Raw genomic sequence first — 16,603 nt, 5'->3', positions numbered from 1 at the left:
GTTGTTAACCAATGTCATAAAACAACATGTGTACTACTGTTTCATGAGAAACTATTTGTTCTGTAAGCCTTCACCTGAAGTACAATAAAATATTTTAAAAAAAATAAAAAAACCTCACCAAAGAAGATACATGGATGGTCCATAAGCAAAGATAAGACACTCAACAGCATTCATCATTAGGGAAATTAAAATTAAAATCACAATGAAATATCACCACACAGCTATCAGAACGGCTACAATTTAAAGGACTGCCAATACGAAGTGTTGGCGAAGACGTAGAGGAAATGGAACTCTTATACACTGCTGGTGGGAATGCAAAATGATACAACCATTGGGGTAACAGTTTGGCAGTTCTTTACAAAGTTAAACATATATCTACCATATGATCTAGCCATTCCACTCTTATTATATACTCAAATGAGAAGAAAGTACATGTCCATGTAAAAACTTGTACACAAACGTTCATAGCAGCTTTATTTATAATAGTCAAAACCTAGAAAGAACTCAAATGTCCATCAAGAGGTAAATGGATGAACAAACCTTAGTACAGTCATACAATAGAATACTACACAGCAATAAAAGGAATAAACTCCTGATACAGCAACAACATGGATGAATCTTAACACAATTATACTAAATGAAAGAAGCCAGATAATATAGAATATATACTGTATTATTCCATGTATCTCTATATATTATTCCATCTCTCCCTCTTTATCTATCTAGCTAATCTATAGTGACAGAAATCAGATCAGTAGTTCAGTAGTTGCCTGGGAACAAGGATGAGGAAGGAATACGAGGTGAGGATGAGGAATTACAAAGGACTCAAGGAAACTTTCGAAGGTGATAAATATGTTCATTATCTGGATTGTGGTGATGGTTTCATGCATGTATACATAGGTCAAAACTTATTAACTGTACACTATAAAAATGGACAGTTTATTGTGTATCAATTGTACCTCAATAAGTTTTTTTAAAAAAAAGTGAAGCGCCCTCTCTGCCACTAAGGCAGTGGGAAGCCAAAGACAGGTTTTAAAGAAGGGATCTATGAACAGGTCCACCCGGGCTGCAGGGGGGGATCTGCAGAGCCAGGCCAGGGCGGGCAGCCCATTTGGAAGCTGCTGCAGGGAGGAGGGGGGCTGACAGCCAGCAATGCTGTGGGGAAGAAGAAGTAGACCTACCTTAGAGGTGCTTAACCTGTAGAACTCACAGGCCTCGGTGGCTGGGTGAGCGTTTAGCACAGACGGCATGTACTGGACGCACTCGGAGTATTTGCTGGGAGAAGCAAGCATGGCAGATGGCTGGAAACAGACTTATCATTTAAAGCTTTCCTAGGAATACTTACAGATTCACTCTGTACGCCAAAGTCACTCATGAAATATACAAATCTTAGAACCTTTCTCAATAAATATTTTCCCTGAAGACACCAAAACAAAAAAAAGTTTGTGTTAAAAAAATAATAAAAACAAAGCTGTGATAAATTGGCTAGAGGTTTTTTGTTTTTTTGTTTTTGCCAATTCAGCTTTTTACAGGTGTATAACTTACTGACAGCAATTACAATAACTGGCTGTGCAACCCTACCCTTAACCAATGTGATTTTCCTGTCACTATTAACCCCCACTTTTCCCCTCCCTTCTGCCCCTGGTAACCACTAATACACTTTAGTCTCTATGCCTGTTCTTGTTTTATGTAAGTAAGGTCATACAATAATTGTCCTTCTGTGATTGACTTACTTCCCTCAGCACAATGTCTTCCATCACCATGCATACTGTAGTATGTATCAAGACTTCGTTTCTCCTATGGCTGAGTACTATTTCATTGTATATATGTGCCACATTTTGTTTATCCATTCATCTGTTGATGGGCATTTTGGTTGTTTCCACCTTTTGGCTATTGTGAATAGCACTGCAATGAACATTGGTGTACATGACTCTTTTTTTTGAGTCTCTGCTTTCAAGTTTGACTAGAGGTTTTAACTGTAATTTCTTAGAAGTGTGGCTTTGGAAAAACTGCTTTGTTTTCTGTATTTCACTTTCACAAAGAGAAAAATCATGCTCTTGCAGGTAAGCCCCAGGGCTCGCCCAATGTCTGCTCTGTGCAGCCTCCTCCCATGGCCTGGACGTCCTTACCTCTTCCTCCATGTCATAAACTCCCCTCGTCCGCAGGGTGTACGGCAACATCATCTCCCAGAGGAGGCTCCATGGGCAGCATCTAGCAACTGCTAAACCCGTATCTTCTAAGTCAGTAGTCCAGGGCTGTGCTGGGCACAGTCTGCATCACACCTAGGCTGTCTTGTTGTACAACAGTTAAGTGTCACCATTTCTTAGGCCCCTGCAAATGGCGTGGCCACAGTGCACCCCCAGCTGGGGTACTCATGTCACCCCGCTGTGGTCCCAGCATGCCCATCCTGCCTCCTGCTGGCTGCTGGTGCAGCACTCCATGTCACCTTTCCTCTGTGCCCATGCAGCCACGGCCCATGTGCTTCACAGCCACGCCGACCCCACTCACACTGTGCCACTAAAGAGCAGGAAAGACTCCCTTCTGCTCAAACTCAAAGAATCTTTTCCCTGGGGAACAAGCCGGTATTGGCAGCAGAGGTTTCAGTTATTAAAGGCGGTGCTTTCATGCACTGGGGTGCTCACTCAGTTGGAGGTTTGTCTGTCTGTGCAGTTCTGCTCCCTGGGTTCCGGCTGCACCTCTAGTTGGTTCCCAGCCAGTAGAATTCAAAGGTGAGTTCCAGCTCAGGGATAGGCCTGGCCTCCGCCTGAATGTGCTAAGCCCTGCCATCCAGAACCAGTGCCAGGAATACAGGGCACTGCTGGGCTCTGCATCATGATAGGCCAAATGCCCAGAGCATCCCCCATGGGTCCTGGGGCCACCAGGCCAGCTGCAGCCACCCAGGTGCTGGGAAGGCACACAGTGAAGACAGAGAGAATGCAATTTTTTAAATAAACTTAACTCCATTCAGAGCTTCATGGTTTACAGCAGGGGTTGGCAAACCATGGCCAGTGGATCACCTTCATCTTTTTATATACAAATTTATCGGAACACAGTGTGCCCATCTGCTTAAATATATTTGAAGTTACTTTCGTGTTCCAATGACAGTGTTGAGTTGTGACAGAGACCATCTGGCCCTTGAAGTCTATAATATTTACTACCTGGTCCTTCACACAAGATTGCCAACGCCTGGCTGAGAACTACCCGTGGAGCTAGGTGATGTGGAGCCACTGAGCAGCCATGGGTTCTGGAAGAAACCGATCCTCTGCAGCCCTCTTGGAGGCAGGGGTAACACCTCCACCCCGCAACAAGTGTCTGTAACACACACACTTGCCCACACATGGGAGGTAAACTGAAGGATAAAATCCCCCAAAGAAGAACTCATGTCAGCTCATTCTAAGTTTCTCATGAGCTGACACGTTTTGCTACCAAGTAACATCAAGAAACTGCCTCCAATCGAATGCAGGGACTTGCAAAGGAATACAGATACCACAGTGGTGCAGTGGTTAAAGTGATCGACCGCTAACCAAAAGGTCGTGGTTCAAAACCGCCAGTGGCTCTGCAGGTGGCTGTCTACTTCCCATGTGGCTGTCTACTTCCCATGTGGCTGTCTACTTCCATTGAGATTTACAGCCTTGAAAACCCTACGGGGTCGCTATGAGTTGGAATTGATTCGATGTCAGTGGGTTTCGTTTTGGGGTTTTGTATACAAATACACACACACACTCACGTACGTACACACACATTTGTTACACAGTTGTAGGTAACTGAAACATCTTCCTTTCTCCCCTTCTCTGTAACTCAGAAATTCCCACACTCGAACACACGCAAGTCCACTGCGTCCTCTGTATGTCCTTTGCCAAGGAAAAGTGATATTTTCTAGAGCATTCCCTCATTTATTAGCAGTTTTAAGGTATTCAAAACTCTGATAGCATTTTTACTGAGTTTGTCCTTAGTGTGTGTATTTGTGTATTACTTATGAAACTATGAAAAGTCTAGAGTTTCCTGCCCCACCCCTATTTTCCTCGTTAACTTTTATTGTGTGAAATTTCAAAATGTGGTGATTCAGCAGAATATATACCCTGTGTTATAGGAGACGTGAAAGAGTTTAGACAAACAGAGTTCAAATCTCCCCTCTGCTGTGTGAACTTGGAAAAGCCCCTTAACTTCCCTGATCCCAGTCTCGTCTTTGGTGTTTACCGTGCAGACAAGCCTTTCTCCCTGTGAGATCGGCACACATTGTCAGCTGTGTGGATGCCTGTCCCTGCACGGGGTGTCGAGTCAGCATTCATATACGCCAGGCTTTCTCCCCTTCCTCGAATCAGTTTCTCCCCCATACAGCACTCCACAATTGCTGGGCCAATTCCCCAGGAGCCTGCTTTTCTACTGCACTGAGGGAGTGTTCAAACCCAACTGAAAATTATTAATTAAAAAATGAAGTTCTGTCCCAAAAATATTTCCTATAAAGCTTCCTAAACTTTTAATTAAGTCTTGGTTTTGTTTCTTACATAATACGGATTTTATAGGAAACACTATTCAAAAACAACCACATCAGTCACAAAAACACGGAGCTAACCTCAGCTGCCGATGGCTCTCGGTCCTTCTGTGTAATCAGCGTAGATATAACTAGACTATCCTATGCTTTAGTCACAGGCCCTGGGGCCCCAGGATGTGCCCTTCACTCTTGGGTGGGCCCTCACTCACACTGAGGAATTTAACTTCACCAGAAGAGCAAACTGTTTAAGATGTACATGGGATGGGCTTTAACACTGACATTCAAACTCTCCCTTCTGGGGCCCCTTGCTTTGGAATTTTCCTTTTCCATATCTGAACAATTACTGGGTCACTCGTTAAATGATGCCCCTTTGGGCAGGGAGTGAGCACTATCTCCCCCAGAGTTCGTTTTCACTTGCACTTGGAAAGCTGGGGCAACAGATGTCTAAGGTCTCCATTTCAAACCTCCGATGAGTCTGTGAAACTGTTCTAGCGTTATGCGGGAAGAGTGCTTGGATGTTCTTGTAGAAAGAGAAGTTACACAATCTACAGCCTCACCCATCCCTTCCATGTCTCGTAAAATGAAAAGAGGCAATTTCTCCTGAGCCTGCTACACTTGAAGACAAGATGTCAAGTGGGAGGCTGGGAGCACAGGGAACGGAACAACAATTCACTGAGAGCAAGATGTTTCACTCAAGAGCAGTGGCCAACCAAGGACTGGCTGTGGCGGCAATCTGCTGAGCGCGGGCAGTGAAGGGGACACTGTCTGAGAGGTGCTGTCTGGAGGGAACGCTAAAAGCAGTACTAAACCAACTAAAGTCCGTCTGATGTTTAGCATCACCATCCCATGGCAGGGGCCTCAGTGGTGAGATATTCAAGAGCATCAGCAGCTGTGGAAGTGGAGGTTAAATGCTTGCACACACATGAATGCCTGCACACATATAATATTTGCACACATATAATGTTTGCACACACATAATGCCTGTATACACATAAATGCCTGAACATACAAATTGTGAGCTCTTTCCATGTTCCGGGTCCAGCATACTGAAAAACTACAGTGACGAAATGGAGAAGACCCTGCTCTCTAGGTGAGAAACACAACAGAGGTGCACATCACAAAGGAAGAACAGGGTCCTGAGAGGAACACATGAAATGACCTGAGTTTCAGGGCAGGTGTGCTGAGGGAGGAAGAATCAGTGGGACTGAATCCTGAAGACTGGGTCCAGCTTACCCTGGCGTCTTAATTTTCCAAGCTGTGTAACAAGTTCCCACAAACTTAGCATCTTAAAACATCCCCCATTTATGAGCTCAAGTTCTGTAGGTCAGAAGTCCAGCGTGGCTCATCTGGGTTCTCTGCTCCGTGTCTCACAAGGCCAAAATCAAGGCATTGGCTGGGCTGGGCTCTTATTCGGGACTCTGGGGAAGAATCCATTTCCAGGCTCCCTCAGGTTGTTGGTAGAATCTAGTCCGTTGTGGCTGTAGGACTGAGATCCTGTCCTGTCCCTTGCTGGCTGTCAGCCAGGGTCTGCTCTTGCTCCTTGGCACATGACATCCTGCATTTCAAATCAGCAATGGTACCTTAAATCCCCCTCATGCTTCAAGTCTCTGACTTCCCCTCCTGTCACCAGCTGGAGAAAATGCTCTGTTTTTCAAGGGCTCAGCTGATGGGGTCAGGCCCACCTAGACAATCTCCTGATTGGCGGTCACCTGACTTGGACTTTCGTCATATCTGCAAAATCCTCAACAGCAGCACCTAGCTTAGTGTCTAACTGAACAGACAGATGGGAATCTTGGAGATTTAATTTTAGGATTCTGCCTGCCACACATGGCAAAACAGGGGAGGAAAGGGAGGGGAGGAACTTTCCAGGCAAAAAGAATGCATGAAAAGTCAAAGAAGACTGTGTTTTAAGAAGCAGGCCTGTCAGTTGTATCAAACAGTGCTGAGGGTGAGGTCAGATGAAGGCTGAAGCCCGAGGGCCACTTCACTCTGAGGAGCCGCTCTCAGCCCTCCCAACAGAGCCAGCCCTCCTCCTGCTCCTCTCCTCTGAAAACGCCCCCGTTCTCCTCATTCCCCACCCACAGTCTGAGCAGCCTGTGGAGTCATGCCAATTCCAGAATAGTCAATCCCACAGCATACCTGACGGGGTTCTGGCTGCCTCTTAGCCTCCTTGGACACAAGGAACCCAGGCCTCCCGGTGCCCATTCCATCTGTGAACCTAACTGGCCCCCTTGGAACCACGACCACCCAGAACAGCTTACGGCCTCTTCCCCAGGACGGCTCTTTGGAGATCTAAATCTGTGGTCCAGCCCTGCCAGCCTCCACTCCCAGATGTAACCTCATTCTCCACGGTGAACCTGATTCAGCAACCCCCCACTAGCCTCCCTGCCTTCTACTTGCCCAGTCCGCCTTCCTCCCAGGCCCAGGGCTGAACTTTACTCTTACCTTGCCACCCTGCGCGGCTTCAGAACATCTCCCAACCATACCCTGAGCTTGCATCCCACTACAGTCGAAGTTGTCTGTTTGTCTCTTGTGTTCACTGAGTCCTGGCCCAACCTGCCTGTCATGAAAACTGGACTGCATGCCTCACCTTTCCCTACATTCCATCTTTGCCCATGCTGCTCCTGTGCCTGTAGAAGCCCCTTTTCCCAAACCTTCACACCCACTTGGGGAACTCCTACCCAGTTCTCAAGGTCTGACTTGTCTGTTAGCCGATCCATGCATCACTCACTGTGTGCCAGGTACGAGCCGGCAGAACAAGAGGCAGCGGCCATGGCTATGGCCCTGGCCCTGGCCCGCAACCCTCACCCTCATCTGCCCTCCCACACAGCTGGTTGTGCAGCTCTCCTCAGGACCCCACGATGGCCTTCCCACAGACACCTCTGCACACTGCTGGGCATAGAGCTCCCAAAAGTTCAGTTCCACAAATATCTGTCGAACGTTAAATGACCAGAATGAAGAGACGCAAGGTTCCCTTCACAGCTGGCCCTCAGTCCCCACTAAGGATGTCCCATGGTGTGAGTCCTTCAAACAAACACTAGCTTGTACAGCTCACTGCAGCCCACAGCAATGCCAAGGGTTCTGGGACCCCAGCAGGGCAAGCAGTCAGGCCAAGCTTGCCCCTTGCCCTGCTGTGACCCACTCCTGTCTTCCTCATTGTGCTGCTGGTGCTGGGGACGCACAAAGGCAGGCATCTTCGCCATGTCGCCAGACTAGCTGGATAGTCTCATGGGGCATTCAAGGGGCCAGGGCAAGAGCCCAGCTTCCCCACTGACCGGCTCAGCTCCCTCTCTTCAGGAGGAGTGACGCCGATCTCAGAGCTGCTGGGAAGATGAACCAAATGCAGTAGATGAAGGGCCCACCCTCGTCCTGTCTGCAACACATGCTCACAGTAAGCTGGAAGAGCAAGCCTCGTCACCCAGAAGCTTACAAAACCTAGGAGCTTCCTAATGCAAGGTTAGGAGGAGCAGAAGGCTCTAGAAATGCCAGGCAATGTGTCTCTGCCAGCCCTCTGCCCTCACTCAGGGAGAGACATCCATGCTCTGGCATCTGGCCAAAATAGGCAAGGTGCTGGAACTCCCCTTGTGGGAGGCTTCACTGGGAGGGGAGACTGGCAGTGGGGTGGCCCCATGGACACAGGGCACACCTACATCCTTCACAACTTCCTTATGCCTCACCCGAATCCCACCAGGGATTCCCCACACACATTCCTTCACCCTAGCAAGGGGAGGAGAGCTGTATATGGGTACTTATTAAGAGTACATCACACCAACAGGTCAAAAGGGAAAATCCAAACAGCCAAACCCAAGGGCGTGCGAGGCCATCTGATGACAGTCAGCCCCAGGGAGGCCCAGAAGACCCACCCACATGGGGAGCAGACATCGTACTCCAACTTTCCCAAACAGGGGCCACAGAACCCTGACCCAGGATATTCAGTGTGCCAGATAAGAAAGTGCCCCAGCAGCCAATCCAGGTGGAAAGTAAGGAGCATCCTACAGCCACACTTCTCAGGCCCTTTCTGTCCCACTCAGAATCTCCTGAAGGCAGCTAGAGCCCACCCATCTCCCACCCCTGCCCTTCTCCCACCTCGTCCCACCTTCATGTTTCTTCACTTACCTCCTGTTTCTGCAGCCACCGACCGACTGCTCTCCCACCTCCACCCAGTCCTCCAACCCTATGCACTTAAAGCCAATCTGAGCCAGCCTGACCACTGCCCGGCTCAGCCTGTGGAGTCTCAGACAAATCTGGGCCTGGGTCCCTGCACTACCCAGAGTAGCCAGCCCCGGCCACGGATCCCCTCCTCACCTCTTCTTCATCATGGGAAGATTGCTCTTTTCTCTAAGACATTTCTGTAATTGTCACTCCTCTGGGAAAGGTTAGGACTCCCCTTAACTGAGCTTCTACCCCGCTCCTCACAAGCAGCCACAAAAGCCCTCCTCCGCCCCCACCCAGAGCTTAAGCAAGAAGGTGGACTTGGCTCCATCTCCTTGTGTTTCTCTCTACGTCCACAAGGCAGGGGAGGCAGGCACCAGGAGTCCAGCAGAGCCCAGGTGAGTAAGCAGGAGACAAGCCTCGGATCCCAGTTTTCTCCTGCAGTCCCGAGGTACCTAGCCACACCTGTCCCTTTACTTTACCTCCTCCCATGCAGAGAAGGCTTCCAGGAGCCCCCGCAGCAGTGCCATGTTCCAGTCTTTCTGGGTAAGCCTGCCTGGCCCAGTGCCTTAGGGAGGGTCAAACAACTTCATGAAGGAGAGGGGTGTTTCTGCCACTATTAGATTCTGATGTGGTTATTGTTATGAGCAATAAAATTTATTCCAAATATACCCGTGGGCAGCAAAGAAAACACAGCAGAACATTGATGTCACCTGGTAATGGTGCTCACTGTGATGGGCAGCTCTGGAAGCTCCCAGACTGGCAGCAGGTCTGGCCTCAGTGCAGCGCCAGCCCAGCCCCAACACACTTGGTTATCAGTGTGCTGTAAAGCCAGCAAGTGCCAGGGAGCAGCCCCCCAGGCCATGCAGCCGGCATAGCTAGATTCCAAGAGTGCAGACCACTCGAGAAAGGGTCCCCGTCAGAGGGCTCCTGAGACCTAAAACCAGGCCCCAACGTGGGGAACATGGGGACCATGCAGCCAAGGGAGTGTCTGCTGCAGGCTCTGCTTACTGGTTTATCTCAGGGAAAAAGCATGGCACACTGAGTTCCCTTAAACGGCCTTTCACCCTCGGTTTTCGGAACACTGACCTTAGAGGATTTCCTTTAAGTAATCGATGACCCCTAAGGCACCTGTCTGGCTAGGGAGCCTGTCCAGTAACTGACAAAGGAGCATGTGGACTAGCTTATAAAGGCCCAAGAAAACAGGGGCTCAGATACGCTTCCTGGCTGGAGAGAAGAGCATCTGCTCCCATGAGGGTGAGTGTGTTCCCTGGGCACAGGCGGGTGTTCTGTGCCATGACCCCTCCTAGACCTCATCCTATGGGGGTCTTCATCTGTATCCTTTCTGGTTATGACAAATCGGCATGGTATATTCCCTATGAACTCTGTGAGTCATTCCAGGGACTCATGGAATCCACAGGGGCAGTAAGAGGCAGGCGGGGCTTGCATCTGTCTATTCGGCAGTCTGAAGGGCTGTGTCCTTTTAACTTGTGAGCTCTTACCCAGCCCTGGGTGGCTAGGGATGAGAGAGAAAAGGGGCCGACTGGTCTGGTTAAGAGCTCGGCTGCTAACCAAAAGGTCGGCAGTTCAAATCCACCAGGCGCTCCTTGGAAACCCTATGGGGCAGTTTTACTCTCCTATAGGGTCGCTATAAATTGGAATCGACTCAATGGCAACGCGCTTGGTTTTGGTATGGTCTGAAGTAGAGGGAATTATCTGGACTCAAGTGTGCAGCTGGTACCCCCCAACCTAGACCGACCCAGGTGGCTAAGAATGAGAGAGTGCCACTTGGAGTGGCTGGTGACAACGATGCAAAAGTGGGAAGGTAAGAACTGGATCCATTTCCAGGTGGGAATTGGATTCATGCTGATCCTTACCACGTAGTTAGCAGGATTTGCCCACTGCACCCCTGCTTTGTGCACACAGCATGCCCAGCTGAAGCTGTAGTTGTTATAGCAGCCTGGCCTGGTGCAGATGCCACGTGGGATAGGTCCCAGGAGGGCCTTTAAAATCCAGGCAGTCTGCTGTGGATGAGGGGTGGCCACTGCCCAGCCTGGCATCTCAAAGGCCTCAGCATCCAGCGCCCCCGGCAGTGGGACCAGGATGGGGAAGCCCTGGCACAGCAGTGCCCCTGCCTGGGGGCCTCCATCCTTCATCTCTGCCCAGTAAGCTCCCACCCATCGTTCAAGGCTCAGTCCAGTGTTGCTGCCTCCATGAAGCCTGAGATGCCCTGGCTGAGATGCCTTATATTCAGTGCTGCCTGTAGCTAGACTTCTTTTCCTCCATGGAAATGATATGTCCATGTTGCTGAATGCCCGCTGAAGTTCACCTCACTTAACCAGGGCTTGTTCTGATCCATTGTCAAGAGCACAAGTTCAAAGTGAGGATGCCAGGTATGAATGCCAGCTCTATTAAGTGATCAACTTTTTGACTGTTCCAAGTAATGTTACTTCTCTGTGCCTCAATTTCCCCATATATACAATGGGGTGGTGGAAAGGTTTAAATGGGGAAGGGTTGAAAATCTCTTTATCTAAAATCATGGAAGCAGAAAGTACACTGGAATTAAGAAATTTAGATCTGGTAAAGGTGACACGATGGTGCAGTGGCTAAGAGCTCAGGCTACTGAAACAAAAGGTCAGCAGTTTGAATTCACCAGCTGCTCCTTGGAAACCCTATGGGGCAGTTCTACTCTCTCCTATAGGGTTGTTGTGAGTTAGAATCAACTGGACGGCAATGGGTTCTGGTGAAGGTGACGTGGTATGCATGTCACGGACACCCACACTGGGGCCTGAGGCAGTACCGCCCCCACTCCCACACCCAATACATGAAGACTTCCTCAGGAAAACACATGGGTGTTCACACAAGGTGAGTCAACGACTATAGTCAGGTTTTGCAATCCAGGAATTTCAGAACAAGTTTCAGTTTTCAGAGCTTTCTGGATACCGGCACTGCAGATAAAGGGCTATGGGCCTATAATTCATGTAAAGAGCTTAAGAATGGGGCCCAGCCCATTTTAAGGACACACTAATACCACTGCTGTTATTACTGCTGTTGATCTCACTACTAAACAGGAAGTGCTCAGTGGACGTTTCCTGAGTGCACAAGGGCTGCAGGGGCCCAGTTAAGCCTCACAGCAACCGCGTAACCTAGAATAACAGGCAGGCAGGCCAGGCTGCAGGGGTGCACTGCATTTGATCCCACCCATTTCTGCGAGCTAAGCATCGGTCGTGTGAGAAAGCTGGAGTCTATTTGTCATTGGAGACAGGATGAGGAGTCTGGACCACCCCGAGAGGCTGTGGCCAAGACCAGAACAAGCTGCCAGAGGCCCAGAAGCTGGGCGGGGGGCCCCAGAGCCCGAGTAGAGGCCTCAGCTCCTCCTCGAGCACTGCTGGATGGCTCCCTGTTGACATAAGTGGAGGCATCCTCTCAACATGAGCACTGGGGGTCCTGGGGTTGGAGGTGACACAGAGAGACCTCTAGGGGTGCACCGGCACCACTCCCTGAGGGGTGGCGGCACAGCAGAAGGAAGAAGGGAAGGGATCCTTGCTCATCTCTACACACTCTGGGAGACCACCCCCATGTCTGAGAGAGGGTGAGCCATTCACAGTGCTGTCAGCAAAACACAGGAGGTAGTGCCCACCAGTCTTCGGCTTGGGACACGCTGGCTCTCCTAAGCCTCGCAAAAAGGAGGCTCTGTCTCCCAGGCCCACCCTGGTCCATCAGCGAAGAGTTTGGAGACCTTGAACAAGTGAGCCTCAGGACAAAGGGGGCTGCTGGCCAGCAATGCCTGCGGTGGGTACGGGAGGGCGAGAGGTGCCCGCATCCTGCATGCACAACAGCCAGGCTCCTTGTCTCTGAAGGCTCTGATGCAGAGGTGTGTCCGCTGTGCTTGGGTAAGCATTTTCTTATCTAGGAAACGTAATGCTCAAGTCCAAGGAAATGAACCAGTGAAGAGTTAAGCTAAAAACAATGAGTGACTCATAGACCTGCTGGGCAAAACTGCTTAGCAATCAGTCTACTTCACACTTCCGATGTGTGGAACCCACCTGGCATACTATTATTCCAGAAGCAATTCAAATTTAATTCCAACAAAGAAAAGCATGTGCTTACCGTGGCTAGCTCGTCAAACTTCCCGAAGAGTTCATTCAGGAGTTTCACCAGCTCCTGGGCCGTGCACTGGGACGCCAGCCCTGTGAAGCCCACAATGTCCGCAAACAGAATGCTGTTGAGAGAAAGGGGGTGCCGGTCTGTCCCCCGACAAACAGAAACTACCCCTAATTTCAGCAATAATAGCTCCCCAGAGATATACAGGCATTTACATCTACAAATCACCTCAAAACAAACATACTCAAAGCAAGCAGAAATGAAGGCTTCATTGTTCTCATTTTACAGGTGAGAAGACTGAGGCTCGGAGATGCCCCCAGACTTCCTCCTGCCCAAGGAGGAGGCAGATGCGGGAATCATTCAGAGCCACTGTGGGCCCGCTCCCCACTCTGCAGGAGAGCCTCTCGTTGCCCTCTTCCCGGTGACCATGTGACAGAGGGGACCAGCGGCATGTGAGCACCACAATGAGCTTTAAGAATGTGTAGGCCCCTCCACACTCCCTTCTTCCCCTTCGACCAGCTGGAGAGACCTCCCTGGAAGCAAGGCACTGGGTAGGGTTTGTCAGAGCCTCAAAATGGAGAGGGCAGAGTCCCAGGACTACTGTGCAGAGGAGGCTTCCTGCCTCAGTGCGCTGAGAGAGGAAACACACGTCTCTGTGTTGAAGCTTATACATACTGAGATGCCTGGATGGCAAAAAGAGTTAAGCACTTGGCTACTAACCAAAAGGTTGGAAGTCCAAATCCACCCAGAAGCAGCTGGGAAGAAAGCCCTGGTGATCTACTTCCAAAAGGTCACAGCCATTGAAAACCCTGCGGAGCACAGTTCTACTGTGACACACATGGGGTTGCCATGAGTCGGAGTTGACTCAACGGCAACTGTTTGTTTTCCATTTTCTACAGAACCTAGGATTAGCCTAAGACTGTGTCTACCCACAGCTCAATTTTCAGAGACTCTAAGACTCTAAAAAGAATGCTGTCTATAGTTTCTTCTTCTTATAAGACTAAAACATGTTTATTATGGAAAATTTGAGAAGTGAAGAAAAAATCAACATATGTGATTTTGTCTTTAAAATTCTATAGCTTTAAAATACATCTTAAAATGTGGTAGAACAATCCCCAAACATTTCTTCAGCCTCTTCAAAATGTTCTTGGATTTTCTGTAACTTTGGGACTTCCTGAACCTAGACTACCTCCCATGACCCCGTATATGAAGTCAGAAAACACCAAGTCAGGGAAGGAAGAGGGCCATTCTTGCCTACAATGAAAGGGGTTTCCAAATATGTGCCCTCTTCCATCTACAACGTTAGGCTAGTGAGACATTTCTACGAACTTGGCCCCCCTTTCTTACCTTGCTCTGTCTCAGCACCCCCAAGGTGAAGGGTCTCATTCTACCGCAACCCAGCAGGAAGCATGGCGCCAGGGCCGGGCGTGGTGTCTGGGGCTCACAGCCCTGTGTGACTCCTCAGGTCCACAGTCCTCAGCAAGGAAGTGGGCAACAGGGGCTGATGGTGCCTAAGCTTGTATCAAGGAGCCCTGGTGGCACAATGGTTAAGAGTTCGGCTGTTAACCGAAAGGTCAACGGTTTGAACCCATCAGCTGCTCCACAGGAGAAAAGACCTGGGCAATCTGCTTCCATAAAGATTACAGTCCTGGAAACCCTACAGGGCAATTCTACTCTGTAATATTGCTTTTTGAAAGTAGATTACCATGCCTTTCTTCTGAGGAGCTTCTGTGTGGACAAACCTTCAAACTTTCAGTCAGCAGCTGAGCGCATTAACCATTTGCACCACTCATGTTCTGGTGGGGTGAAAAACCATTGAGTCAATTCCAAGGTGGTACAAACAGTTAACGTGCATGGGCTGCTGACTGAAAGTACGGAGGTTTAAGTCCACCTAGAGGCATCTCAGAAGAAAGCCCTAGCGATCTACTTCCCAAAAAGCCGCCACTGAAAACCCTATGGAGCACAGCTCTACTCTGACACGGAGAGGTCACACTGAGTCAGAGCTGACTCCACTGGTTCTAGCCGGAGTGGAGGAATAAAAACAACCACTCAACAGAGGCAGGAAAGACAACTTCTAAACCATTTAGCCCAGCATTTCCACAAGAGTGTTTCATGGGATGTTGTCCCTGCGGGGCACAAATGGTTTGCACTGGACTACTAACCTAGAGGTTGGCAGTTTGAACCCACCCAGTGGCTCCCTGGAAGAAAGTCCTGGTAATCTGCTTGTGAAATGATTACAGCCAAGAAAACCCTACGCAGCACAGTTCTACTCTGTCACACATGGGGTCACCATAGGTCAGAACTGACTCTACGGCAACGCATTAATATTTAGAAAAAAGAAAAAAATGGAGAGATCTCCATGCATTGTAGGTTTGGGAGAAGCTCCCAAAAAATCCTCCCAGCAGTCTGAATCTCTATAGGTATGATGGGGAGGCAGGGGACTTGTAATATGACCAGGGTGCTGCTCTGACACTGTGGGAAAGGCCATGAGGGCCCAAACCACTGAGCTATCTGAGCCAGTGTCCTGGCTGCCCACTTCCGGGGCTCTCATCCCACAGGCAGAGTAACTGCCTTGTTCCTGGAGCTGCTGCAAGGCCAACTTATTATCACTTGTAGCCAAAAACCTGTTACAGGGACTTGAAAGATCAGTGAACACACTGCAAACCGTTATGAGATTTTCTGAGACCTCAGCATAAATGTGTGACTTTAAATGAATAAAGACAGGCAGAATTTCAGCAACATTGTTTTTATGACACATTTTGTCTCATATCTAGATTCGTGATGCCATACCTTAACTCAGATCTGCATTTTCAATAATACAGAAATTGGGGACCCCCATTCCACATTCACAGCAGGCTTCTCCCTGAACAGACCCTCACCCATCCACACGGTCCACCACCCCTCTCCACGTGAGAACAGCTGCTGGCCCATTACATCTCCACCTGCGGCTGGCCACCTCCACAAGACTGTGAGGGTCTGAAGCTGCAGACCACAATTTCTATCTCATAGCAGCTAATACGGTAGATGGGGTTTCAATGTCTGTGTTATGAATAAATGAGTGAATGAATGAATGAGTAAATAAGGTGAATAAAGCCTGGGAGTCTAGGACATTGGAAGTGTCATTAACTGACACTGGAAAGCTGAGAAAGAGAACTGCAGGGGTGGGGGTAGAAGGACAAAGGTGTTTTTCTTCCATTTTGGTATAAAATTCAGGCTTATTTATATCTCCAAGAATTTATTTATTTTTTTCCTTCTCTCCTTTACAAATAATACTCCATCCAAACCCCTTTCTCTATCCACTGGTTTCTCAGTCTCTGATTGTTCATTTAGTTCCAAAAACCCCTGCTAGGAGAGCTCCCAGCATCTGTGTTGTCCTTGACCTCCACTTGCTGTGGGAAAACTTACTCCCCAGGGCACCCCAGTTCCTCCACCCACATAAGTCAACATTTATGCAGTGCCTCTCCCATGCCAGGCCCCTGTCCTCAAGGAGCTCAAAGTCCAGGAGGAGGGGGCTTAGGGTAGGAGGGACAGAAAATTCAGTAGAGGGCAGTGAAGCAATGATGTGGAAGCCTAGAATTTGGCAGGCAGGTACAGAACCAGCTCTGAAGGCCAAAGATGGCTTCACACATGAGGCCAGGCCTGAGTGAAACCTGGAGCTACATGGGACTCACCCAGACAATGAAGGAAGGAAGGGGAGGGAGGGAGGCAGGAAGGCGGAGAGGCTGGGAGGTGGGGAGGTAGGCAGGCTGGTGGGCAGGCAGGAAGGCAGGAAAGCAGGAAGGCAGGCAGGAAAGCAGGCAGGAAGCAAAGGAAGGGAGGGAGGGAGGAAAGCAGGCAGGCTGGAAGGCAGGAAAG

General features: G+C 49.3%; 1 protein-coding gene across 1 annotated transcript in view; it reads right to left on the bottom strand.

Moving 5' to 3' along the window:
• ADCY1 (adenylate cyclase 1) overlaps window positions 1–16,603 on the bottom strand; it is a 250,518-nt gene that overhangs the window by 137,994 nt on the left and 95,921 nt on the right. Inside the window, exon 4 of the mRNA XM_004386117.2 lies at window positions 12,755–12,866. Within this exon, the coding sequence (XP_004386174.2) occupies window positions 12,755–12,866 (112 nt within the window). The remainder of the gene's footprint in view (window positions 1–12,754; window positions 12,867–16,603) is intronic.

Source organism: Trichechus manatus, unplaced genomic scaffold (assembly GCF_000243295.1).
Source record: "Trichechus manatus latirostris isolate Lorelei unplaced genomic scaffold, TriManLat1.0 scaffold00155, whole genome shotgun sequence".
Taxonomy (NCBI): Eukaryota; Metazoa; Chordata; class Mammalia; order Sirenia; family Trichechidae; genus Trichechus; species Trichechus manatus.
The sequence above is the reverse complement of the archived record's forward strand: the minus strand, read 5'-3'. Positions and strand labels throughout refer to the sequence as shown.